Below are 27,056 nucleotides of genomic sequence, written 5' to 3'. Positions count from 1 at the left end.
TTTTTAGACTGCAAAATTCTCTGCAGATTTATTTCCTTGATATTAAAATTACATTTGACAGTGACGAAGAATTTCACATTTTGTGCATTTCTTTGGTCACCTTTTCGCATTAGAATGGATTACTCTTCACTTAGGACTTTTGTGTGAACCTCCCGGCTCTTCATCCGCAGCTTGTTGACCTGGGACTCGGCAATGTCAGCCCGTTCCTCAGCCTCCTCCAGCTCGTGCTGAAGTTTGCGGAATTTGGCAAGATTGACATTGGATTGTTCCTCCTGAGAAAAGAAATGCCTTTGAGAGAACAAGAAAATGTGACATTTCCTGATTTTTACTGCCTTTATTACTAGGAGCAGCTACAGGATTTGCTTCGTAAGTGAGAAGCAGAAGGTTCTGTTCTTTGGTGATATACCTGTTTGGGACAGGGCATCCCACACATTCGCCTCTGTGTTTGTTTGGGCTTACAATTCCCTGTTCATTATCTCTTATTTAACTCTCTTCCTGGCAAACTTAAGATGCTACAGTGACAACAGGGAGATCAAAGTAGCAGGAATTTGAATCAACCTTGTTTCTGTAAAACAAACGCTTTAAAGTAGGTACCATGGTAGTATTGGGTGCAGAGAACCTTAAGGAAGGATTTTCGAATTAATGGTATGAGAAAGCACGCATAAGTGCTCAGTCGCTAAGTCGTGTCCGACTCTTTGTGACCCCATGGACTGTAGCCCACTGGGCTCCTCTGTCCACGGGATTTCCCAGGCAAGAATACTGGAGTAAGTTGCCATTTCCTTTTCCAGGGTATCTTTCTGACCCAGGGATTGAACCAGGGTCTCCTGCACTGGCAGGCGGTTTCTTTACTACTGAGCCACCTGGGAAGCCCATGAGAAAGAGAACTGTAACCAAATGAAAAAGAAATGTTCTGAGGTGGATTCATCATAAACTTAAACAAGGCTTAGATTCAGAGCCCTCATTTGCACATCTCTGTGAGTACTGGTTGTTGCTGAGTGTTCTAGATAGGGAAGGAAGTGAGTGGTAACCAAGAAACATTTCTATACTACCATGTCTGGAAAACTGCTTAAAGAGATCTCAGAAGAAATGAACCTGAATCTCCAAGTCTCCGGTAATTAGCTTTATGGTTTTTTTCTTTCTAAATATTCATTTTTCAAACCCAAATTCATATTCCCAATTCTGTGTTCTTTGCCTTAAAAAAAGCCTCTTAAATTCTTTGACCTTTTGTCTCCACAAAACCTGGCCCTGCTCCTGAACCTTTCTCACTGTAGAGGTACTCACAGCCTCTTCAGCTTGTCTCTTATAGGCTTTAACTTTGGTTTGTAACTTGTCCACCAAGTCCTGCAGCCTGAGAACATTCTTGCGGTCCTCCTCAGTCTGGAGTGAAAGAGGTAGCAAATAGATAGTGTCATAATTTGAAAACAATTTATTTTTATTTTCTTGAAAGCAGTAGGCCTGAATTACATGGAAAGGCTTGTCACCTGGTAAGTGAGTTCCTTTACTCTTCTCTCATGTTTCCGAAGACCCTTGACAGCCTCAGCATTGCGCTTCTGCTCATTTTCAACCTCATTTTCAAGCTCCCTCACCTGCAAGAGTACAAAGACGGTTAGCCACTTGGCTGTAACTAGCAGCATGAACAGGCTGGGAGTTGAACAGGTTGGGAGACCCACCCTGGCCTCCAGCTTCTGGATCTGCTTCTTCCCGCCCTTCAGGGCCAGCTGCTCAGCCTCGTCCAGGCGCTGCTGCAGGTCCTTCACCATCTGCTCCAGGTTCTTCTTCATCCGCTCCAGGTGGGCGCTGGTGTCCTGCTCCTTTTTCAGCTCTTCAGCCATCGTGGCCGCCTAATTAGCAGTAAAACAAAACTAGTTGAGAAAGGTGAGACAGCCTATCAAAATTCTAGCTTGAGCACCCAGTGTGGCCCTCTGCTCACATCAGTGATGGCCTTCTTAGCTTTCTCTTCTGCGTTGCGAGCTTCCTGGAGAATGTCCTCCATCTCTCCCTGGATTTGGGTGATGTCTGTCTCTAGCTTCTTCTTGGTGTTGATCAGGCTAGTGTTCTGTTTCAAATTAGTAAAAAAGAAGACAAGGTCATTTAATTGTATTATACCTATTTACATTGTTATTTTTACTAGGCATAAAATTATTGATCATAAGAAATATTCAGAATAAAAACCAAATCAAAAGTAGACTCTAAGTTTCACTTCTCTTCTTTCTACCTACCTATGTCTGTTAATAATAATTCTTTTAGATTCTTCCAGATGAAAATTAATTTTGGATACCACGCATATTCAACTATTATCAGTGGCTGCTGTAAGTATAAAGCACGACCACTGCCCCAGGAAAAAATGTGAAGTGCTGCAGGTAGTGTCACATAGCTCATGATGAATAGATTATTAATTTTTAGTTGTTTATTCACATTTGTTGGCTCTATATGGATAAATAGCACCACTATTGGTACAAAAATGAACCAAGGATCTCTTACATTTTTAGAAAGTTGACAGTATTTGAAATATGCAGTCAATTGAAGGATACTAATGATGAGTAACAAAAATGCTGCATTTTAACTTGATTTTAAAATTATTTTGTAGTATGTGATTTTAACTTTTCATGATGGCTATTTCTATATATTACAACTTTAAAAAAGTATACAATAATATATGCTTATTGTAAAAAAAATAGTTGACATACAAATTAGCAAAAAAGAGACAAAGAATAATTACTATATTCTTACTACCCAGAGATAACTGTTGATAAAACCTTTGCTTACACTTCTGGATGTTTTCTGTGTATTTTTAAAAGAAAAGATAATGCTTTCTATATGATTAAATTGCTTTTTTAACTTATTATATTGTGAGTATCTTTCCATGACATTTATTACATGAATATTAAGTGCTGCTTATTAGTCATTGTGAGGATATACCCACCACTGATTTAACAAATCCATTATAGACAACAAATGCTGACTAGAGGTACTGTGGCCTTTTTGCATTTGATTTATCTCTTTGCAGCTTAGAGTTAAAAGATAAGATGGGTTACCGATGTTGTAAATATGATTATTAGTAGGAGGTCTTTTGTGCTTTTTTTAAACAGAAGTTTCTAGAACAGTAAATTATTTCAAATCAACATGATTATGCCAGCCTATAAAATGTATTTGTGAATCTGTTGGACCCCAGTGCATATTTACTGCTGTACATTTTCCTGAACTCCTGGGAGGGACCCTTGCCAAGGTTCCTCGTTACTGTTGAACAAGCTTATCCTCTGCAATGGCCTTCAGCTTCAGGGAGTGCATTTGCTCAACCATAGTCCCAAACCTCACCTGTGTGTGCAGGAGCTGCACACGCTCACTGGCGTCCGAAAGCTCTTGCTCTGCCACTCGCCTGCTCTTCTCTGTCTGTTCCAGCGATGCCCTCAGCTCTTCAATCTCAGCCTGCATCAGGTTGGCTCTGCGCTCAACCATGGCCAGCTGCTCCTTAAGGTCATCCTGGCCTCTGAGGGCATCATCCAAGTGGAGCTGAGTGTCCTGTGCAGATGGAGCAAAGAGCTGTTACTCATGCTCCAGTTAAAGCAAATACAACTTTAGGTCACTCACACACATTGATCTTAACAGCTGAGTGCATGATTGGACAGGAAAAATCCACAAGTCTCTTTAAAGACAAATTCTTTGTAGCTTGGGTGGCAGTTCTACTCAAGAACGTGATGTTATATTATTTTAGATTCTGAGTCATTAAAGAAAATGCCATGAATAAAGCTATACAATTTTGGATTAGGAAAGTATCCTTAGAGATGAGCTAATAGAATGGTCTTATTTTATAAATGTTAAATAAATAGAGATATACATATTATGTTTCTATTTATACATTAAACACATGCAGTCCACATAAGTGAAGTGATTTGTGCAGTGGTATGTAGCTAAAATCGTTCATCACTACCTCTGTCTTGTCACCCCTCATCACTTTGTCTTCTTTTCAGATGACAAATTCTGCCCTGGGCTTTTAAGAATTAAAAGAATTAAGAATTAAGCTTTAAAAAAAAAAAAGAAGCTGTTTTTCAACTGTGTGCAGCAAAACTTCAACTAATTACTGTACTATTCAGATGACTTATGGCATATAGTCCTCCTGAAATATTAAAATTTGAGCCACACAATTGCTCCCAGACTGTATATCACCATGTTTGTTTATCCCAATGTACCTTCAGTACTCCTTGTGTGTTTCTAAGATTCTTTATTGCCTCAGTAGCCTGGCGGTTGGCGTGGTTCAGCTGGATTTCCATTTCATTGAGGTCTCCCTCCATCTTCTTCTTGATCCTCAGAGCATCATTCCTGCTCCTGATCTCAGCATCTAGGGTGCTCTGCATTGATTCCACAACTCTGAGATGGTTCCTCTTTAGCTGATCGATTTCTTCATCTTTTTCAGCAATTTTCTGGTCGATCTCTGATTTCACCTGATGTAACTCAAGTTGGATGCGAAGGATTTTGCCTTCTTCATGCTCAAGAGATGCCTTTAGGAAAAGAAACATTTACATTATCTAAGGAATGCTTTTGGGGGGTACATTATGATGATTTCTTCAAGAAGTCATTGGAAAAACTCACAAACTCTAATTCAGCTTAGTTTAGCCTTTTAGTTCTATATTCCTAAGGTACAATTCAATATTTCTTACTGAATAACATGAGTTATCCCCTGAAAGTTTGCAACGTGATAGATCTCAGTGGCTATTAAGTTTTCAATTTATGTATAATGCATAGGTGAGCAAACAAAACATGTACCTCTGCTTCCTCTAGAGCAGCCTGTAGTTCACCCTTCTCTTGTTCTATTTGTTTCTTTACTTTCTCCAGTTCATGGATATGCTTTCCTCCCTCTGCAATTTGTTCAGTCAGGTCAGAAATCTCCTCTGTAGTTTAATAATAAAATTCAAAGTTCAGTTGAGAAAGATGAAAAATTGAAAAGATACCTGTCTACCATTTTTGAAATAGAAAGGTTACAAAGACTCACGCTGTAAGTTCTTGTTTTCTCTCTTTAGGGTTTCAAGTTGGTCCAGGGACTCCTCATAGGCATTCTTGACTTTGAACAGCTCAGTGCTGAGAGAGCGGGACTCCTTCTGGGTGGCCTCAAGCTCAGCCTGAGTTTCCTCATACTTCTGTTTCCATTCTGATAGGACCTGAAAAGCAATAAATTGTCCATTGATGGAGAAAGGGAGACTAAGTATTAATAAAACATGGGTGGAGTTTGTATAGGCTGGGCCACCTTGTCAAAGTTCCTCTGCTTCTTATCGAGAGCCGCGCAGGCAGCATTGGACCTCTCCACGTCGAGCATGAGGTCCTCAACCTCATTCTGGAGCCTCTGCTTGGTCTTCTCAAGGGAGGCGCATTTGGCGTTCACTGCTTCTACATGTTCCTCAGCTTCCTGCAGACGCTGGGCCAGCTTCTTCCTGAGAGGTTGGTCAGTGTGAGTGACCAAGCAGAGTCAGAGTTACCACCATGAACTTTATAAAGCTGCTGACTAGCATATTTTCCCCAAGACTTTTTGCACCTTTGCCCATAAGTTGTTACAGTTTTCTAAAATATCTTCTCAACACCTGTTTTATCTCTTCTGCAATTCTGTTTTCCCTAGTGAATTCTTCCTTATCTTGGGGATATTCAACAGTGTATGAGATAATTTTGGTGTGTCTGCTGGTGGTAATGGTGGAGGGGGTATGGAGATTCTGAGTAAGCACTTTAGTGGAGCAAGCAATGTGAGGATGTGAGGGTGAGGAAGAAGGGACAGCCATGAACAGGAAGCCTGGCATGAAAGACTTAACTTTGAATAGGATCCTCAACCATTTTCTAGTAGTGTCTTCTTTATAAACGAGGAAACTGTGGCCCAGAGTGACACTGTTAATGTCATACAATTAATCAATAGTTTTCTGGGTTTGGTCCCTTGAGAGAATAAATATTATTCCCTTATTACACTTCTCTAAAGTCTTATTGCTCCCTTTCAGCCCACACTCATAACCAGGATGCTTCTTCTGCAAAAGCTCATCAAACTCTCTCATTCTGTTTAATTCTAACAACTGCTGAGATAAATCAAACTTTAGAAAACTTCCTTCACTAGAATATAGTGGTTATTTTCCTTCCATGTATACCTCCCATGAATTTTATTCCACAGCCTGTGTAATTAGTAAGTTCATTGGTACTGATTGTTAGTTAAATGATGGGAAAGTATGATAGTCTTATTCTGAACTAATAATACTCCAGGTAAGGATAAACAGATTGCTGTTAACTATAATATTCATAATAATGTACTAGGTAGTCTCAGTGCCTCTGTTTTTCCTTATATTAAAGAAAATGAATTCTTCTTAATTCATAAAGGACATGCTGATAGTTATTAACTCATTTTGGTGGAAAGAAATTTAAGTTGCTTTTGCAACAGACCAGAATAGGGTGAGGGCTCTGGTCTTGGCTCATTCTCCAGTGGACATACACTGGGCTGACAGAAGGAGAATATGGTGGAGTCCACCACTCTTCATAAATAGGCTGAAATCCTTCCCCTATCTCCATGGAATAGTCTCTTTCTTTTATTTTTCCTTCACTATTTTAAAGCTTCTATTTCTTTCCAACCACCTCGCTAAGAGCTCATACTTGGCCTCCTCCAGCTCCTTCGTGCGCTGGATGGCGTCTGTCTCATACTTGGTCCTCCACTGGGCCACCTCACTGTTGGCCTTGGACATTGACCTCTGCAGCTCAGCCTTGGCTTCCTGCTCCTCCTCATACTGTTCCTGCAGCAGGTCACAGTCGTGGTGGGCTGACTGCAGGGCGTGGGCCAGGGCGCTCTTGGCCTGGACCAACAGAAAGTGTGCACTGTAAGCTTATGTTCTGATCACTGATATTCTCAGTGTGGAGTTGGATAGTGTGACATGCTGCAGAGTTCAAGTGACTGAAGGTATCAGCTGGAGAATTCTCACCTTAGTCTCCTCTTCTAGCTGCCTCTTTAATTCCTCAATCTGTTGCATAAATGCTTGTTTGCCTCGGGATAGCTGAGACACCAGAGCATCTTTCTCATCTAGCTGTCGTGAAAATTCACCTGTGAGGGACAGAATGTGGTGATTTAGTTCTGTTGTCTAGGTGAAGAATAACTTAATGAATGAAATAACACCAGAACTCTGTTATTTCATGTGACAGGGAGAGTAACTGAAGAGCTTCAATGCTGTTGAGAAGTTTATTTCTTGCTCTTTTCTTCGAAAAGTGTGGGAGTTTTCTTTGGTATTTTAAGGTTGAGGGGGGTGGTTTGAGTAATGCTGAGGCAAAAAAAAAAAAATCTCTTCAGCCCATTTAGATTAAATTTTTTTCTGATTATAACTTGTAAACATCCTACTGTCTCACAGTAAAAAGACGGAGGAATAACATATCAATGATAAAGGGGTGTACATGGCCAAAGAAATGATTCCTTTTTGATAGGTGTACCCTGTGCTCCAGCCCCTCCATGTTCATTGACCTGACTCTGTGTGTAGACGTGCCTTCTGGGCTGACAGTTCATTGATTAGGCGCTGGTGCTCCTCTTCTTTACTTTTCACTTCACTCAGTTGGTCCTCTAGTGTACGGCACATTTTCTCGAGGTTTCCCTGTGGTGGGAAGTAGAAAACAGGGAAAGATAACATGCTCCTCATTGTAAGTCTGGGGAGCTGTAACTCTTGGCACAAAGGGGCTGAGTTTTCTTTACCTTCCTGTCTACTGCAAAGCCCTGCACGGTGCCTTGGATGCAAAGTCAGAGGCACCTGATTTTGGCTAAATGAATAAATGAACTATTGTAAAAGTTAGATTATTATCTTTTGGAAAACTAGAACATCATTTAAATTCTGCATCATGGAGAATATGGTTTTTACATAAGTTTTTTTTTTCTGTATTTTCATTCTTTCATGGTAATATTGACAAAGTTTAAAGTGATTTTTCTACAAAGGAGATAGGAAAATTGAAATGATTCATTTCAATATAGTAATACCTACTAATAATAATTTTAAAGTTTGAGATAATATCTAAGGCTTGTACAGTTAGATTAGATCATATAGAAACTCAATCATTTTGAGTCATAGAAAATAAGATGAAATGGGACAGATTAGTACATACCTTGGCTTTGGAGACAGTCTCCATGTTGCTGGCCAGGTCGTCGATCTCCATCTTCATCTCGCTCTTCTCCTTCTCCAGCTTCTGCTTGACCCTCTGCAGGTTGTCAATCTGCTCCCCCAGCTCGGCCACACTGTCCGCGTGCTTCTTGCGAAGAGCAGCCGCCGTGGCCTCGTGCTGCAGGGTGGCCTCCTCCAGGTCCCTGCGCATCTTCTGGAACTCGGCCTCCCGCTTCTTGTTCATCTCAATCTGGGCGGAAGTGGCTCCGCCGGCTTCTTCCAGCCGCTCGCTGATCTCCTCCAGTTCCCGGGAGAGGTCTGAGCGCTGCTTCTCTGCTTTGGCCCGGGAGGCCCGCTCAGCCTCGATCTCCTCCTCCAGCTCCTCGATGCGGGCCTGGAGGTGGGGAGAAGCTCATCGTGAGCTCCTTTGAGCTAATTGGTAATTTTGTCACGATGGATGAGACTGGTGGAAACCATGGACTTACCTGTAACTCCTTGATCTTCTTCTGCACCTGCATCCCGAGGGCCTGTTCATCTTCAATCTTGCTTTGCAGGTTGCTCATTTCAAACTCCTTCCTGTTAGGAGAGCAGCATGTTAGCTCACACCATGTCCTCTTGCCAGTCTTTTCTATGTGTAACCGAACATTTTTATATGGCTGGTGTTGAGGAAATACTAAGTACGTGTTTTATACGTCAGTAATGTAACATTTTCATTAAGTACAAAAGTCAAAGATGTCATTATTTGTATTTGTTTTTTCTGTGTGCCACGAAGTAATATTTTCGAGATCCAGATAGTGAGCAGCTTACAAATGTATTCTCTCATACTCACTTTTTAAGTTTCTCATCCAGCTGCTGCTTATCATTTTCTAAATCCATTGTGGATTCTTGGGCCAATTTTAGGTCACCCTCCAGTTTCCTCTTGGCTCTCTCTAAGTCCATGCGCAGTTTCTTCTCTTGTTCCAGAGATCCTTCAAGCTAAGTTTATAATGCATTTTATTTGTTTCAGTTCTTAAGCACTGAACATAGCTTTCAGAGACACACAATTTTAAAAGATACAGGAAATAGCATGAAAGCTGTAATTATTATTTCCAAATCAGCAGTTAAAGGCTTATGAGCATCACTGATGGTTGCGTGTCGCAATTGTTTATTTCACCTTAAGAGGAAACACTGTGTTTTTCACACTTACATCATCCACTTGCTGTTCTAGCTTGGTTATAGATTTGGTCAGAGTGTTAACTTTGTCTTCTTCTGCCTGCAAGTCATCCAGGGTCTGCTGGTGGGCCTCCTGAAGGGCCTTCTTCTCCTTGGTCAGCTTTGCAATGTTTTCATCAAGGCCTGCCATCTCTTCTGTGAGGTTTTTCACCTTTAGAGTTAAACAAATTACAGGAATATTAATGACATCCTGTTGTCTTGATGAGAAACATAGTAACATTTTAGAATAACGTCAACCTGAGATGAAAAATGGAAACTAGAAGTTAACCCAGGCCTATGTAGCTGAAAAAGGTGGGAGATAAAGGTCAAGGTAAATGGATAAAAATGATGAAGACTAAAGAGATGACGTAATTATAACAGTATTATCTTTTCGTATTCAATAATTTCAGGATTAAACATGCAGTTAAAATACATCAGTAACAAGCTCGCACTTGTAAACACTTTAAAACGGGTCACGATTTGTACCTTGTTTTCCGTGGCATGTTTCTCCTTCTCAGCCTTGGCCAGTGTCAGCTCAAGGTCGTCTATGTCTTTCTTCAGTTCCGAACATTCGTCCTCCAGTTTCCTCTTCTTGGCCGTCAGCTCAGCATTGATCTCTTCCTCGTCCTCGGCTCGCTCAGTTAGCTCTTTGATTTTTGCCTCCAGATGGATTTTGGTTTTAATCAACTGGTCACACCTTTCCTCTGCATCAGCCAAGCCATCTGCTTCCTAGAGGGGGAAAGGAAACATATGCATTTGTTTAAGCTGTGTCTGCAAATACACAACAATATATTAAAAGGAGCAAACTTCAGTGACTCAGTCAGAATGGTCAACACATATGCCAACTACCTTGTCAACTTCATCAAATGGACAAAATGGTAGTAATTGCAGTCTACTGATTAAATAAATAGAATAGTGAATTTCTTTGAAATATCCGTGTGTGGAAGGTCAAATCAGTAAAATTAGCCTTTTGGCAAAATCTGCTCCTTGGCTACTTTGGAAAAGTTACTTATTTCTTCTAGGGATCAGTTTTCTCACATTTGAGGGGGGTATTAACTTAGCCTTTTTTTCTGTCCTGGTAAAAAGAACATAACTTCCATTTTATGCACAAAAACATTTATTAAGAGGAGAACATTATAATGCAAGGGAAGTTTCTAGAAAGAAAGGAAAATGTTTATGGATTTTTTTGTGTGTGACTTTGCTCACTGATGACCGAACTATGCATGAATATGCATTGAACGTATAGGGCATAGTTTGTGACTTTGCGTCTACACTTCTTTAGGTCTGAGTTTTAGAATTTTTGAAGGGTAAACAATTACAACAGATGTTTCAGTGGAAACCATTTATTTATAAACCTTCAGTTTAAAAAAGCCTCATATCCAGTCAGTGATTGGATGATATGTAGCTGAACTATGCGATGTCTCATACTCACAGATTGAACTTGGAGTTGTAAGTCGTTTTTCTCTTGCATCAGAGTCACCATTTTCTCCTCAAGTTCTTTCCTTTTTGCCTCTGACTTAGCCAGCTCTTCTTTGGTCTTCTCAAATTCTTCCTTCATGTTGGCCATCTCCTTCTCTGTCTCTGCACTCTTGAGGAGGGGCTTGATCTTGAAATACAGCTTCATCCAGGGCCAGTGCTTGACGTTCATGAAAGCACGGACATTGTACTGGATGCAGAAAATAGATTCTCTGTTGGAAGAAAAGATGCAAGTAAAGTAGAATGTGGGAAGTTAACATCTCTCAACAAAAATAATGACTGAATTAAGCTATGAAAATGTGGAGAAGTGAAACTTGTACTTGTTTCCTCACCTTCTCTCCGTCATCTTCCTGAACTCTGCTCTCATCAGGAACCCTCTGCAAATGGCCTGAGTGCGTGTGATGAGCTGAGCTAGCTTTTCATCTCGCATCTCCTCTAGAATTCCCAGCAGGCCAGCCTTAAAGAAAACCTTGCCAAAGAACAAGTTAAATATGTTACGTCTGCTCATAAGAAAGCCCAGAGGGGGTGAATTATGATAGAAATTAGGGTTGCTGGTACCTTGGTGTGACCGAATTTGTACTGGGTGTGGTCAATGTCAATAGACCCTAAAAGTTTCTCAGAAGCCTTCTTGCTGTCAATGAACTGACCCTCTGGGATAGCGCTTGCATTTAGAACCTTGTATCTGTCAGAATAAAAAGAATATAAAAATGTGGATTTTCACTGAAAAAAAAAAAAAAACTCTTGGTAGCTACCATTGAAAAAATTAATTTGAGTTTTGGAGAAAAAAATTCCATGAAAACCATCAATGCCTTTTGTAAAACTTGAGAAGAGAGGATGAAAAACTTAATGAGTATATAAACCAAGGCTTCTTTCTTTTACAATCACCTTTAAAATGGCTGAAGCTCATTTTTCAAGGAAAAGTCTTACAAATGAACTGTGTGGCAATATTTATATAGATTAACACACTGAAAGGGAAAAGTAAAGAGACACAAACCTCTGTTTAAAGTCTGCATACAGGATTCTGCTGGGGAAGCCCTTCCTGCAGATGCGGATGCCCTCCAGCACCCCGTTACACCTTAGCTGGTGCAGGACCAGCTCGTGCTCCATGGCCCCTAAAAAAAGACATATTCTCCATATAATAGTCTCCTGAGAAGTCACACTGGAGCTTGTCTGGGTATCAGAAGTGTCTTACCGGGAGTTTTAGTTTCATTGGGGATGATGCAGCGTACAAAGTGGGGGTGAGTGCTCCTCAGGTTGGTCATCAGCTTATTCAGATTCTCCTGTGGAACCGTGTTAAAAGTTTCAAAATAATTTCTAGTTGCATCAACACGAGAGTTCCTATCAATGATTCTTAGTGAATTTGGCCCCATTTCACGTTTTAATGAGCTGTCTCAATGAAGAACAAGTCATGATGACCAGGAGAAATCGTATGTATGGAGTATAGACAGGAAATTATGGATTACAAAAAATCAGCCAACTTCAGTTTATTTTTCTCAAGCACTGCCAATCAGAGAAAATTTGTATTGAGACTTTAGTCATACGAAGTAGATGTAACTAACTACATCTGCTTCAAAGAGTGTTTGATTTCATGTGAAATTTGCTTACTACCAGATCTTTTAGATACAGGGCTTAAGGGGTAAATGATTAATTTATCCTAAAAGTTGATGTGAAGAAGACACACAATGGGTCTTTGTGCTAAATTTTTCCTTAAGGCATTTTCCAGGTTTTTTTTTTTTTTTTAAGTATGTCACTACCTCAGTTTCACCATATATTTCTTTAAAAGAATTTTTTTAAGTTATGGTAATATTATTTTTTACCAAAGTAATCCTTTGAAATTCAAGAATATACTGCACCCTGAAAAGAGCTGACACAGTCTGGAAGGAAGAACCCTTCTTCTTGCCACCTTTCTTTCCACTGCTACCCTCTGAAAAATGAAATGGAAGAATTAAAATTATTTACAATTATCCATAGACATCAGAGCTGCCAAAATTCCCTTGAGAATTTAAATTTTCACTCATTCACTTGTGTCATTCCTATTCTTTCCATGTCTCTCCCCCTTCAACTTTAGATTGAGAAAATATGTGTTGGTTCATGTAGTAGGCATTTAGAACAACAGCAACAACAACAACAAAACTTGTGGGTGAAAAGAATATATGTGGGGAAGGGATGGGACACAGCTACTCCAAACTGGCCAAGTCTGTGCCCTGAAGGAAGTGCCCAGGAGACAGAGTAGTAATGCCTTCTTAGTGCACACAATTCCTGGAGGGAAGGCAAAGTTGTGTGCTTGGTCCCAGGTGCATGAACCTCTGGTAAGCTGCAAGGAAGTCCATTTCCTATTTGCCTGTACCTTTGTTCTGTTACTTGCACATTTGGGGTTTGGGAGAATAGAATTTCAATTTCTTAAGCACTGGTGGGCTGACAAAAGATGTCCTCATTTCTAGCTTAGCTGAATCCTTGAAAAACCCAAAATTGTTAAAATGGTATAAATGAGCTCTATGATCCTGAGTAAGTCCCTTAACCTCTCGGAGCCTCTGTTTCCTCACTGGTGAAATGAGGCTATAGACAAAGGATCCATAGTGTCAACTGTAGCTTTGAAAGTCTGTGATCTTAGAATGATACCATTCTTATTAAATATACCTCTTTCTATTAGCTCCACATTGGCCAGTATTTTCAATGGTAGATTTTGCTATATCTGTCTCTGATAAGCAATGTATTTCTGTTTTGAGACTCTTAAGGATATATAATTGATCTTAAAAATGACCTTCAGCACTTGGACCTCCAGCGAAGAGGAAAGCCAGAGTCTTCATTGCGGACTTCTGGTACAGCCCGACCACCGTCTCATTTAGGGGGTCCTTGTTCTTGTCCAGCCAGCCGGCAATGTTGTAGTCCACAGTGCCCGCATAGTGCACCAGGGAGAAGTGGGCCTCAGCCTTGCCCTTGGCAGGTTTGGGTTTCTGGAAGTTGTTGGACTTTCCAAGATGCTGTTCATAAAGCTTGTTCTTGAAGGACATGTCTGTGGCCTTGGGGAACATGCACTCCTCTTCCAGGATGGAGAAGATGCCCATAGGCTGAGAGAATGAAAAGAAACATGCCATTTGAATTGTCTGCCTGCAGAAATAATGGGTAGCACTCTGATCCAACTTGAGTGCATACATCATATCATTCTTTACAGTGAGTGAAAACTCATTTCTTTGGTTAGAAGTTGTTAAATGGCAAGTATTAATTGGGTGCCTATCAACTCCCAGCTGTGTGCCAGGCTCTGGCATATGATGGGGAGTAAGATGAGCAAGGAAGGACCTCCGGTGGACTTTGTGTCTTTGCCCCAAAGCCTTGGAACAATGTTTCTCCAAGTGTGACTTGCAAATGGGTTGTGTCAGAAACACCTGGTAAAAATGCAGATTCTGAGGCTCTACCCCACCCTTACCCAAAAATATTTCTAGGAGCGAGCTTAGGGGAATGTGCAGGTTTACTCAGTACTTGTGGGGTCTTTGGCACAACTGAGAGCCCCTGCTTTAAAGTACTAGGAACTCCACCTTCAAATGCCAGCAGTAATGACTCCAAAACTGACAAAGAAATAAGTGAATCATGCTCTCCTCAGAGCTCTTTAATAAGGAAAGATGGTTTAAGAATCAGACTCGTCATCAGACTAGGAGGAAGGGTAGAGTTCTGGACTCTAGGGAAGACTCAGCCTCCTTTCATGAGATCACCTACCTCAGAGTTGGCCAAAGGACCTTCCCTGATCTTAGTTACCAGTGGAAAACTTTTACCAGAGTGTGCAGTGAGATTTGTGATTTTCTTTTAAATACGGGTCAGCAGTGTGACCTGTGATCTGAGAAAGGAAAGCGAACCTTCTCGATGAGCTCAATGCAGGCGGCCAGGTCCATCCCGAAGTCGATGAACTCCCACTCGATGCCTTCCTTCTTGTACTCCTCCTGCTCCAGCACGAACATGTGGTGGTTGAAAAACTGTTGCAGTTTCTCATTGGTGAAGTTGATGCACAGCTGCTCCAGGCTGTTGAACTAAATAAGTAGAAAATACAAATGAACATTCTTCTTCTGGTAACAGCTTCTCTTTGAAAGGACTCTTGTTACATAGTTAGCCTAACTGCTCCCTTCGTGAAAACACAACCTGACTCAGAGCGATGTCCCCATACACTGAAGCCAAAGAGGTTCTAAGACACGGGTGAACCTTGCAAATACTAGGCTGAGTAAAGGAAGCCAGGTTCAAAGGACCACGTAGTGTATGATGTCATTCACATGAAATGTCCAGAATAGTCACATCCATACAGGCAGGAAGCAGATTTCCAGGGGATGGGGTAAGAGGGAAATGGGAACTGACTACTTAGTGGGGAGCGGTTGCCCACTGGGGGGATGAAAATGTCCTAAAATCTATTGCACACATCTGTAAATATATCAGAATCTATTGAATTCAGTGCTTTAATTGGGTGAACTGCATGAGATGTGAATTATATCTCAGTAAAAAACTGTTATTGAAAACTCTCAAAGAGGTTGCCGGTTTACACTGTCCTTAGCTCTCATTTGAAAACATGTGGATTACTCTTCATATTGCTGCTTGGAACAAGATTATTCCTCTCTTCCCATGTTGGGTTGAGGATTTCTTGAAATGCTTTTGATCCTAAACCCAGAAAATTCTCATCTAGTGTCCATGAGTGCACTCATAGAGAAAGGTGTGGAAATGGGACCTCTGGGTCAGACACACCTGAGACACTGCGGGTGAGGAGAAGACTTGGGTAAACTGTATGGGAGGTATTCTGTCTTGGGCAGATGAATTTGAATTTCTTTACAATGCCGTTTCCATCCCCTCTACTGGCCATAGAGGGCAGGTGGGAATCTCAGAATTGGGGTTTGAATTTGTCCTTGTCTTCCACACAGCCATCTCTGCTAACTATGAAAGTGCTAACGATGTGCTGGGGGATGGTGCTTAGGTCTTTAAATCCGGAAATCTTGTAATGGCAAAAGATTCACAGAAGTAGATCTGTTTTCTGGGGTGCTATGTGCTTTCTATACAGGTCTTAGTTGAATTTACCCTGTTTGGGGTCAATACCATTTCCATTATCCAAGTTCACAAGTAGGAAGTGACAGAGGTGGAGTTTGAATCCAAAGTTGATACCCTTTCATGGACTCTTTGATTGTCTTTCATGTGTCAATTTAAGGTGTTATAGTGTTAACTGTTTTTTTATAGACCCTTTCTAGTAATGACTGCTGCAGCAGGATTGGTAAGCTTTTCTCTTGCAAAGTTTCTGCTAACTCACATCAAAGATCTCAAAGCCAGCGATGTCCAAGACCCCGATAAAGTACTGCCTGGGCTGCTTGGTGTCCAACTGCTGGTTGATGCGGGTGACCATCCACAGGAACATCTTCTCATAGACGGCTTTGGCCAGAGCTCCCACTGCATTGTATACCTTCATGGACAGAGTAATGATTGTTGCTCTTATGAAAGACATGACCTGAAGGCCTGGAAAATGTGTGATTCACAGAGGTTGTGCACTTACCTGCTGCACAGTCTGGCCTTTGGTGACAAACTCATTGCCGACCTTGACCCTGGGGTAGCAGAGGGCTTTGAGCAGATCAGCAGAGTTCAGACTCTGGAGGTAGGCAGCCTTGTCAGCAACTGCAGAGACACAATTCAGACATCCAGCATAACCTACTGTGGCCCCACAACATCTAGGGGCAGAGTAAGGAGGGAATCATTGTTATGTGGGGTTTGATTTGTGTGTCCATCAGATGCTCAGGTGTAAAGGAGACATGAGCTTGGAGTTGGCTTACTTGCCTATTTTCTCTCATTTAACACAGTTGGGGGTTCATTTGGTACCTTCAGTGCCATCTGGTTCTGCTTGCTCCTCTCGCTGCTTTTGCTTAAATTTCATGTTCCCATAATGCATTACTGCCCCTGTGAGCTTGTAGATGGATACTCTTTCATCAGAAGTGAAGCCCAGAATCTCAATGGCGCTCTGCCAGGAGAGATGCGTGGATAGAAGGCATTAACTTATTTAGGAGACTTTATACTGTGTCCTGATCCACACCTACAGCAGGGTTGTCACTGTCATTCCCATATATAACAACTCGTTTTAAAACTGCAGGTGAAACTTACGTCTGTGGCCATCAGCTCTTCTTGGTCATCGATGCTAGGGACTGTGATCTCCCCTTGACTCACAAAGGCGTAGTCATATGGGTTGGTGGTGATTAGGAGCATTTCTGGGTACATAGAATTCAGGGTGTATATTTTACATTAGAAGGGACTAATAAAGATGTTAGCTTTTAACTTAATATATTTAAGCTCTTTCGTACCAATTAGCTCTGGCTTCTTGTTAGACATGATCTGATAAAAAATATGATAGCTTCTTTCTGCCTTCAGCTGGAAAGTGACTCTAGATTTCTCCAGAAGATCTGCAATGGAAAGTGAACATGGGATTAGATGGAAAACTGATAAAGTTCTTGGAGTGACTTTGGATTGTGGGGTCATGAACTAAAAATTTCATTGGCTCCTTGTGATTTCAGCTGAATGGTCCCATGAGGTACCACGTAATTTTGTCTCTACCACTGTGGTTACTCTTACCCCTCTTGAAGGAAACTAAAGTTTTGTCTCAAGACATATTCATTTTTTATACATAGGATCCTTGACAATTGATTCTTGATAACCTGTTCCTCCTCAGGGTCTCTGCTCACTTAATAATAGAGTAGTTACTAACAGCAACGTTTATCAAGCTCGCACTAAGGAAGAAATCTCATACACTAAACCCAACTAATGCACCCCTAGTCTTAGTCTTTTCTTAGAAAAATTTGAAATGTCTTGTGAGGCTGAAATCCTTCTGACAAGCCCAGCAACTCCTGGCAGTTTCTGTAGCAGAGTTAGCTCCTGACTGAAGTGGGTGAAGCACACCTTCGGCTCTGGTTAGACTGGCATTTCCCAAGGGCATGTTTGGTGTTGCACAGGCTCCTAGGCCCAGCAGGAGCTCTAAGATGATCCTCCAGTCCCTCACTGTCACTCTGGATTCTGTTTAGGTCCTGTTACTCACATGTTTCAATATCAGCAGAAGCCAGTTTCCCTGTGGTACCGAAGTGGATCCTGATGAATTTACCCTTGCAAGTGAAAAAGACAATGTTAACATACAAAACAGCACATGAGTAAGAAGAGATTGAAATAACGACAGAGACATGCCTTTGTGGGCATTTAAGGCCTGAGAAAACCCTTCTGTGACCCAGAGACTCACAAAGCGAGAGGAATTGTCATTCCTCACAGTCTTGGCGTTGCCAAAGGCCTCCAGCAGGGGGTTGGCACTGATGATCTGATCCTCCAGAGTCCCCTGCCAAGGGAAGAGCAGTGCTCACATCTGGGGCTTGGGAGTTTCTCACCTGACAGCCTACATGCTGACCTGGCAACCTGACCCACCTGCATTTTGCCTGAGGTTGGTTCCTCCTTCTTCTTCTCCCCAGTGACTGCAATTGTTGCAAAGTACTGGATGACACGTTTCGTGTTCACAGTCTTTCCTGCCCCGGATTCTCCGCTGTCAAATAAAAACCAAGTCAGTAGAGTTCCTAAAACCAGCAGCTATTTCAGTCATGAAAACAAAGCATCAAGTCTACTCACGTGATCAGGATTGACTGATTCTCTCGGTCTATAAAAGAGAAATTATAGGCAGTCAATATTGTTTTCTAATATATTTGTAAATGGTAAATTAATAAAATGGCATGAACCTAGTATTTTTCAGCAATCCTGAGGGCTTGGTGGTCCCCAGGCCCAGCACCTTTTCCAGCTCCCCTCTCTCCTGCTCCCTGAGGCTCCCCCCATCACATCAGCTTACAGACCACCGCTGAAACAGAACATTGCAAGGAAGCAGCAGACTTTCTCTTTTTATACTCCACACTAAATACACACCAAGTGGACTTGGGTTTTCAGGTGGATTTAGATGACAAGTTAGTAGCATGTTTATTGTAAGTACAAGAAGTAATGATATAAGGCATAGAGATATTTTTAGTGTGGGAGGAGGAATCAGTATAGTAAAGGTGGTAGCTTTGGAAGTAATCATGGTCTTAGTCATATTTTCAGGGAAAATTAAAGGCTCATTTTGATGTTCTGCTCTCTCTGAAGAGGAAATCTCTCAGTCCTTTTCCCAAGGTGCTATTGTGCCTTAGAATGGTCTAGCTGAGACAGCATTCTAGGAAGAATATTCATAGTATGACCACTTTAATTCCAGATACACCTTAAAATTCGGAGTGTGTTTCAGTTGGTTCTGGGCAAAGGACAATGGCATTTAGGGGACCACCTCGAAGAGTGTGTTGAGATGACTAGAGTTTCTTTTTCCTATGGTTAGTCTCTGTCTCCTAGAGTCTCATCTCCTAAAAAGATGCACATGGAAAACATCCAACTCACCAGTCAGCATGAACTGATAGGCGTTGTCAGAGATGGAGAAGATGTGGGGCGGGGCCTCCTGGCGCTTTTTGCCCCTGTAGGCCGTCACCACCTCTGCATTGTACACTGGCAGCCACTTGTAGGGGTTGACGGTGACACAGAAGAGGCCTGAGTAAGTCTGCGCCATAAAGGAAAAACGGAATATAAAATTATTTCATGAGGACATTAGTACTGTTTTTCACAATGTTAACTGCCTGCCTGAACAGGGGCCATGAGAACAAACTCACGTAGATCATCCAGGCTGCATAACGCTCTTTGAGGTTGTACAGCACAGCAGGCTCGTGCAGGTGGGTCATCATGGCCATGTCCTCGATCTTGTCATATTTGGGAGGATTCATGGGGAAGACTTGGTCTTCTTTCACAGTTACTGTCTGTCAAGTCAAGTAATAGAGGCCAGATCAAAGAAGTGTCAGCTCTTCTAATTGGCAGTGGGGCCCTGTCTCATCCCCTCCAGATGTTCTACTCACCGCTCCAGCTTCGGTCTTGGCTGTCACCTTCCCCCCTTCCCTGCTCTGCACAGTTGCTTTCACGAAGGACTCCTTAGGGTCTGCCACGAAGACTGAGGTCTTGGCATCAAAAGGCTTATTCTGGGCCTCAATGCGCTCCTTTTCAGACTTCCGGAGGTAAGGAGCAGCCTCGCCAAAAATGGCCATCTCAGCATCGGAACTCATGGCTGCAGGTTACTGGCAGCAGCAGGGCAGCAGATACCTAGATGGGGAGACAGAGCTGGACGGTGAACCAGGGTTCAGGTGGACCTCTTCCCATTGCTTTTTGGTCAGTATACTTCAGTGGCTGTGCTTATTCCTCACTCTGACTTGAGGGCTTACTCCTGTGTGCTATGCCAGTGTGCTGGTAGAGCAGATCACTGATCTGAAAGTCTTACCTTGGTAGCTTAGTATTTGTGATATTTAAGCCTCTATTCTATCCTCTATATTATTAGCCATCCTTGACAAATGTGGAGTAATTGACGTTTCAACCAGCAACATCTCCAATGTGTTCACAATTTTTTCTTCTTCTTGCTTTTTTTTGGTTTCCGTTTCCAAACCCCCTGCCTTTTTTTTGGACATTGTGATTATAAAAGAAATGGAAAATAACTATTCCTAACTGCTTTACCATCTAAATGAATCTATTTTAAAAACTCAACTATCCAGGCAAATTTCCCTCCTGCCTCAAATGATTAAAATTGGATTTATTAATTGAATGTGAAAATTATTAAAATTGGATATATGAAAAGGTAAATCTGTTTTTTGAACAAAATTCCAGGTTGAAAATACCCAAAAAACACAAATATACTCTTCATTAATTCAAAGGTATTAGGTAGGTAAAGAGATAAGTACAGTGAAAGCTGAAAATGCAACAGATGATTTTGTCCTAAGTCATATAAAAGTCTTTTTCTATAATCTATTCTTAAATTTTGTGGAAGTCAGTGGTTTATCTAAACAGAAGATAACTTTAAAAGACTCTTGAATTAAAACATCTGAATTCTTAGTAAAATTTCATGTATATCTTTGGTCTATGACTTTTTAAGCTAGATTTCAGCATACCAGTTGCTTTTATCTGATTCTTATTATTTTAGGTATATATCTATGTCTTCCCCTTTCTCTTTCTTTTAAAAAACATACCAGTCCTTTAAATCTCTCTTCTGAAATAGATAGCCAGTATAAAGTTTCAAGCCAAAGTGAACTTTTTTCTCACTCACAAATTAATTATGAGAAAATAAGTCCTTTAGCCCAGATGAGTGACCAGAGTTAAAGAAGGTGGAAAGCCACGCGTTGGTTGCCAACAGCAATGACAGCAACAGCCTCAACATTTTGTAGGCTTTCCAGAAGAAGTCTTGGTCCTTAATCATCAGGATTAAACTTCCCTTGACTTAGAAGGTTTGGGTGTTTGCCACGTACTGTATCTCTGAAATCTAATTTGTACCTCTAATAGTCTCTTGTCAATACTGAAATTTAGACATATTTTCAGATACCAGAATATTTAATGTTAGAGCTTTCTCTTGCACGGAGAAAAGCTTTTTTTATTTCTGTGTTTGTTTTCACACCAGGCAGTTTTGAATTAACAACATCCTACTTTGCAGAGGTTACTATGATGTGGTGTATCCACAGAACTCAGAAAGGATGCTTCTCATTTCAGTCTGAGATAAATCATTTCCCAACGTGAGGGTCACAAACCCCCAAGGATCCCCAAGGTCCTTGAATCCACCCACACAGTGATAATGGTCTCAAGTTCAAACAAGCAACATTCTCAAACTATGTTTTCTCTTCTTTTAATGAATATATCTAATATAGCTGCTATATTAAATATAAACTCATGCAAAATAGTTATTAAATATATAGTAGACTTTTATCATTATGTATATTTCTAATGTAGTAGTAAAAGTACACGTTCCAATACATGGAGTGAGGGAGATCCGTTAAATGTTTCAGTTCCATGGAGAAGCCTTTGGAACCATTGACTGAGATCATAGTTTACAAGAGCTGGAAGCACCTGAGTAGTCACGTAGGATTCAGCTTCCTTATTTTACTGGTGAGGAAACTGAGGCCCAGAAAAGTGAAGAGTCAGGCAGTGTTCCAAAGGTGTGAGTGGTGGTGTTAGGATGTGAACCCCGTTGTCTTAAGTCCAGGTTCAGTGCTAATTCTGCTGCAACATGCTGTATTTTAAGATACACAAAGCCAACTGGCTTGACCCAGGCAACTAGAGTTGGTGCAAAGCCTGGATTGGCACCTGGAAATTTTGACTTCTGTAGCTGCACATTGTTGATTTTATCCCTCCTGATAATATCCTCAGTGGTTAAGTTGCAGTAATAGTTGATGTTAAATGTTAGATGTGATCCTTGCATTCTTTCTGAAGTTCTCACATGTCAAAGATAAGAGTCACTAGATTTTGTGTGGGTAAGTGGCCTGAAAAGCCAAAATTCTGTGAGAAGCCAGTTTTAAAGAAGAACTGCTCTTGTATCCTATTCCCAATACTGAACTAGGAAACAAACTGGTAGCTCTTTAAGACATAGCAATACAGAAATCTCTTTATTCTTTAGAGTGTAATAATAAATTACTCTTACCTCTTGTGTTATCAGATGCAGAAGGTGGCAGACTCAAAGCAGAAACTACTGTTGAAAGACAAACAAGAGAATGCAGGTTCTTTCATTTTTTTCCATTTAATCACAAAATATTAGTAACTATATTGTGTATGATGTCATCTTAGGAATGTTGGAGAGAGAAATTAAAATTTGGGAAATAGTAGCCATCTCCCTTAAGTGACTAATCATTTTCATCAGGAATGTAAGACTAGCCAAGTGTTCTTCCACATATACAAACCTTAAAGACTTTTGAGGAAAGACAGGACAGAGGCATCCCAACTCCACTTTTATAGAGACCGTTTTGCAAACACAGCAGCCACCTCAGCTGTCCCATCCAGGAACCTACTTGGCAAAACCTTTTTTGGCAGTCTCTTTGCACAATATTCACTGACTGTGGCTGTGAATGGATATAATTAGAAATATTTCTTGACACCTATAAATAATTTGACAGAGGATGATCTAGGGTTCTTTATAGGCATTTGATAGGGATGGGGATTCAGTGCTTCTAAGGCTATTTCTCCAGCTTTGCTGTTGCATCATTCATCACAGCATTCAAAGCCAGGTTCCCACTGCTGCTGCTGCTGCTAAGTCGCTTCAGTCGTGTCCGACTCTGTGCGACCCCATAGACTGCAGCCCACCAGGCTCCGCCGTCCCTGGGATTCTCCAGGCAATAACACTGGAGTGGGGTGCCATCACCTTCTCCGCAGGTTCCCACTATTCTCCTATAAAATTGGTCCAACAGAATGAGCTTGACATGAGGAGTTTAGAACTAATGGATTTGTTAGCCCTTAGAGCCATTAAGGAGCTGGGATGAATTTTAGATCTGACAGTATGATTGGAAGCAGTGAGTGATGGATATTGAAGCAGAAAATTTCTAGCCCAGGTCTGGATCTTGGAAACACTAGTGATAGATTCTTTTCAAGTCAGCACCTAAACATGAAGGAGAAAGTTTAGGCAGATTCTCAGATTAGGCAGTAGTGACAGACCAGTGGGGGAGTCATATAGGATTTAGAGTGAATATAAACACTTCTGTTCCTTTTCTGGAGGACATGGCTGTCTTCAGTTCACATGTTTTCCTTGAGGAAACAACAAGATGCCATGTGATATTCCATGTATGTTTCCACTGAATAATGGAAGGAGACATAAATACACATTCCTAGTTAACAGGTAAATCTTCATGACTATTTGTTGCTCAAATGAGGTGGGTAATACACATTTTTATTGAAGGTGGGAGGAAAGCTGTGGTATCCATAAGACTCTCTCTGAATTGAGGACATGAGTGGGCTGTCACATATGCCCATCAGTTCAGTTCAGTCGCTCAGTCGTGTCTGACTCTTTGCGACCCCCATGAATTGCAGCACGCCAGGCCTCCTGTCCATCACCAACTCCCGGAGTCCACCCAAACCCACGTCCATCGAGTTGGTGATGCCATCCAACCATCTCATCCTCTGTCGCCCCCTTCTCCTCCTGCCCCCCATCCTTCCCAGCATTAGGGTCTTTTCCAATGAGTCAACTCTTTGCATGAGGTGGCCAAAGTATTGGAGTTTCAGCTTCAACATCAGTCCTTCCAGTGAACAACCAGGACTGATCTCCTTTAGGATGGACTGGTTGGATCTTCTTGCAGTCCAAGGGACTCTCAAGAGTCTTCTCCAACACCACAGTTCAAAAGCATCAATTCTTTGGTGCTCAGCTTTCTTCACCGTCCAACTCTCACATCCATACATGACCACTGGAAAAACCATAGCCTTGACTAGATGGACCTTTGTTGGCAAAGTAATGTCTCTGCTTTTAAATATGCTCTCTAGGTTGGTCATAACCTTCCTTCTAAGGAGTAAGCATCTTTTAATTTCATTGCTGCAATCACCATCTGCAGTGATTTTGGAGCCCAAAAATATAAAGTCTGACACCGTTTCCCCATCTATTTGCCATGAAGTGATGGGACCAGATGCCATGATCTTAGTTTTCTGAATGTTGAGTTTTAAGCCAACTTTTTCACTCTCCTCTTTCACTTTCATCAAGAGGCTCTTTAGTTCTTCTTCACTTTCTGCCATAAGGATGGTGTCATCTGCATATCTGAGGTTATTGATATTTCTCCCAGCAATCTTGATTCCAGCTTGTGTTTCTTCCAGCCCAGCGTTTCTCATGACGTACTCTGCATATAAGTTAAATAAGCAGGGTGACAATATACAGCCTTGACGTACTCCTTTTCCTATTTGGAACCAATCTGTTGTTCCATGTCCAGTTCTAACTGTTGCTTCCTGACCTGCATACAGGTTTCTCAAGAGACAGGTCAGGTGGTCTGGTATTCCCATCTCTTTCAGAATTTTCCACAATTTATTGTGATCCACACAGTCAAAGGCTTTGGCATAGTCAATAAAGCAGAAATAGATGTTTTTAGTACATATAAATTGGGTTTTGGTGGTTTTGCCACAGACAACTGCTGCTGAACATGACAGGAAACCTATCTGCTCTGTGTGACTGAGATCTGATGTGATATTTTTATCTATCATCTGCTAGTTTAAATGACCGATCAGTGTGATTACTTTTTTCAAATGTCCTATTAACTTAGAATTTCTCTTTCATACATTTGAAGATTGAATCTTTTACATGTTTTATTTCTTTGATACACTACTGTGGAAGAGTTTGTCAGTCTCTTCCCTGCCTCTCCTCCCCCAGTCTCCATGGAAACAATTCACAGAAGTCTAGTGACTTACCCAAAATGTTAGTCTTGAAGCCAGGAAGAAGAGACATCGTTTGATTTTTTCTCAAATTTAAGATTTTCACAAATTATTTATTTTTACTTCTTCTGGAACTTAATATCTAAATGACAGACATAAATGTTATCAAACACATGCACTAGCTTTGGAACTGAAAGATGAAAGAATAAACTATGGATGAGACCAAGACATATAGGCTGAGTTATATGGGTAGAGCTAATGGGGATTCTCTACCTAAAAGTCACAGCTTTGCCCAGCTGTAGATAGATTGATCATGCAGTTCTTAAAAAGTCTAAAGCAAGGAGTCGGTGGAAGGTGAGGAAGTAGAGGCAGTTTGTATACATAACACTTTTGAGAATCTGTGTAAAGGAAAGCATAGAAATGACTCAATAGCTGGAGAAAAAAATAGGGTCATGGGAGAGTTTAAGAAAGGATATAGCAGGCGGGGCTAAGATGGCGGAGGAATAGGACGGGGAGACCACTCTCTCCTCCACAAATTTATCGGAAGAACATCTGAACTCTGAGCAAACTTCACAAAACTACTTCTGAAGGCTGGCAGAAGACGTCAGGCTTCCACAAAGACAGCGCATTATCTTCAAAAGAGGTAGGAGAAATTATAAAAGATAAAAAGAGAGACAAAAGAGTTAGGGACAGAGACCCGTCCCGGGGAGGGAGTCGTAAAAGAGGAGAAATTTCCAAGCACCAGGAAACCCTCTCACCGGCGGGTGTAGGGGAAGATTTCTTATCTCGGAGGGCAACGTAACTGGGAGGAAAAAATAAATAAAACCCACAGTTTACGTGCCTAAAGCAACTCCCAGCAAAGAACCCCAGACGCTCGCATCATCCGCCACCAGCAAGTGGGGGCTGAACGGAGAGGAGCGGGCGGCACTGCCTAGGATAAGGACCGGGCCCGAGTGCCCTGAGGGCAATCTGAGGGAGCTAACGTGAGATAGTAACCTAAACTGTGGGACAGCCAGAGAGAGAGAACTATCCCGCGAAAAGCCCAACTCTAAGGCACTGCCAGCCCGCTCACAGAACAAAGGACTGAGCAATACCAGAGGAGAGCTAGCCGGCTGCGGACCGCCCCATCCCCCGCCGGACACAGCGGGCACGCGGGGCCACCCAGAGCTGGAAAGGGGCAAACTCGGCCCCAGAGAGGGCACCCCCTACCAAACTGCAAACAGGCTCCCAGTTTCTAAGCAAAGACTGCCTGAGATCCCGGAGGGTTGACAGCCGCCGGGAGGGTCGCAGCCAGAGACCAGCTCCCCAGAACCGACACAAAGCACACCGGAGCCGGGCGCGCCCGTAAACCAAGGCGGGGACCAGGGAGGTGATAAGCCGCACCGCCCCAACAGGGGAGAGCGCGCTCGCCAAACTCCTGGCCGCCTGAGCAGCTCCGACCGGGAACGGCACAAGCCGCGGGCAAAACCGAGTCTGCGCCTTTGTGGAGTAACCGGGAGCCTGAACCTGAGCGGCTTAGACCTGGGAACTGCACGCATCTCAGGGCCCACTCCCCGGCCCACTCCCTGGCTGAGTAACCTGAAGCCTGAGCTGGGTAGACGGGGAAAGCACACACGCCGTGAGCGGGGGTGAATCCAGTGCGGCCGAGACACTGCGAGCTCACCACACACACGCCAGGTTTGCAGTGTTCCTTCCTCCCCACAGCACGATTGAACAAGCGAACCTAAAGAGACCACCTCCACCCCTTTGTTGCAGGGCGGAAATTAGATATTGAAGAGATCTCCAAACAGAAGCCAAATAAACAGAGGGAAGCGCTTTGGAAGGGACAGGCCAACAGATTAAAATCCCTGTAGTTAATACCGACTGCATTGAAAAGGACCTATATATCTTGAAAAGTATAAGCAGGAACAAGGATCTATCTGAAACTGAGCAGACCCCACACTGCTCACAACAGCTCCAGAGAAAGTCCAGGATATACATTTTTTTACTATTATTATTATTTTTTTTAATTAAAAAAAATTTTTTTTCTCTTCTTTCCTTTTTGTTCAAGTCCTCTATTACACCTTTAACTTTCATTTTCATAACCCACTATTAACTTGCAAAAAAAAAAAA

At 41.9% G+C, this 27,056-nt stretch overlaps 1 protein-coding gene across 7 annotated transcripts; it reads right to left on the bottom strand.

Moving 5' to 3' along the window:
• Positions 1-26,709, bottom strand: LOC145541566 (myosin-4). 7 transcript variants are annotated; one of them, XM_081578292.1, is made up of 41 exons: positions 26,560-26,709; positions 24,981-25,086; positions 22,249-22,296; positions 19,655-19,895; positions 19,415-19,558; positions 19,149-19,305; positions 18,366-18,393; positions 18,168-18,282; positions 17,989-18,081; positions 17,794-17,857; positions 17,066-17,164; positions 16,869-16,972; positions 16,590-16,728; positions 16,270-16,388; positions 16,030-16,179; positions 14,606-14,776; positions 13,519-13,825; positions 12,611-12,681; positions 11,950-12,037; positions 11,752-11,869; positions 11,316-11,439; positions 11,090-11,226; positions 10,714-10,969; positions 9,768-10,010; positions 9,277-9,453; positions 8,920-9,065; positions 8,576-8,666; positions 8,095-8,484; positions 7,466-7,592; positions 6,936-7,054; positions 6,613-6,809; positions 5,240-5,423; positions 4,988-5,153; positions 4,762-4,886; positions 4,188-4,496; positions 3,316-3,519; positions 1,931-2,056; positions 1,671-1,841; positions 1,482-1,586; positions 1,282-1,377; positions 1-272 (listed from the first exon to the last, which is right to left on the bottom strand). In XM_081578292.1, exons 4-41 carry the CDS (start codon positions 19,856-19,858, stop codon positions 120-122), a joined length of 5,817 nt encoding a protein of 1,938 aa, XP_081434418.1. In that variant the 5' UTR covers positions 19,859-19,895; positions 22,249-22,296; positions 24,981-25,086; positions 26,560-26,709; the 3' UTR covers positions 1-119. The 7 variants fall into 7 exon arrangements, with proteins under 7 accessions (XP_081434418.1, XP_081434415.1, XP_081434417.1 ...); XM_081578289.1 differs by having other exon boundaries at positions 26,523-26,692; XM_081578291.1 differs by having other exon boundaries at positions 26,608-26,663.
• Between the last annotated feature and the right edge of the window lie 347 nt (positions 26,710-27,056).

The sequence above is a fragment of the Giraffa tippelskirchi genome, chromosome 3 (genome assembly GCF_054371585.1).
Source record: "Giraffa tippelskirchi isolate mGirTip1 chromosome 3, T2T-mGirTip1v1.2.pri, whole genome shotgun sequence".
NCBI lineage: Eukaryota > Metazoa > Chordata > Mammalia > Artiodactyla > Giraffidae > Giraffa > Giraffa tippelskirchi.
Note: the sequence above shows the minus strand (reverse complement) of the source record. Positions and strands in the feature narration are given on the sequence as shown.

What these genes read in the sequence shown, in the direction of transcription:
- LOC145541566 (XM_081578288.1), bottom strand. Translation starts at nt 19,858, where the DNA reads ATGAGTTCCGATGCTGAGATGGCCATTTTTGGCGAGGCTGCTCCTTAC. An exon ending in CTGGCTTTGAGATCTTTGAT is followed by an intron (nt 14,777 to 16,029) that starts GTGAGTTAGCAG and finishes CTACTTATTTAG; the next exon opens with TTCAACAGCCTGGAGCAGCT. An exon ending in AGCTAGAAGAGGAGACTAAG is followed by an intron (nt 6,810 to 6,935) that starts GTGAGAATTCTC and finishes CTGTTGGTCCAG; the next exon opens with GCCAAGAGCGCCCTGGCCCA.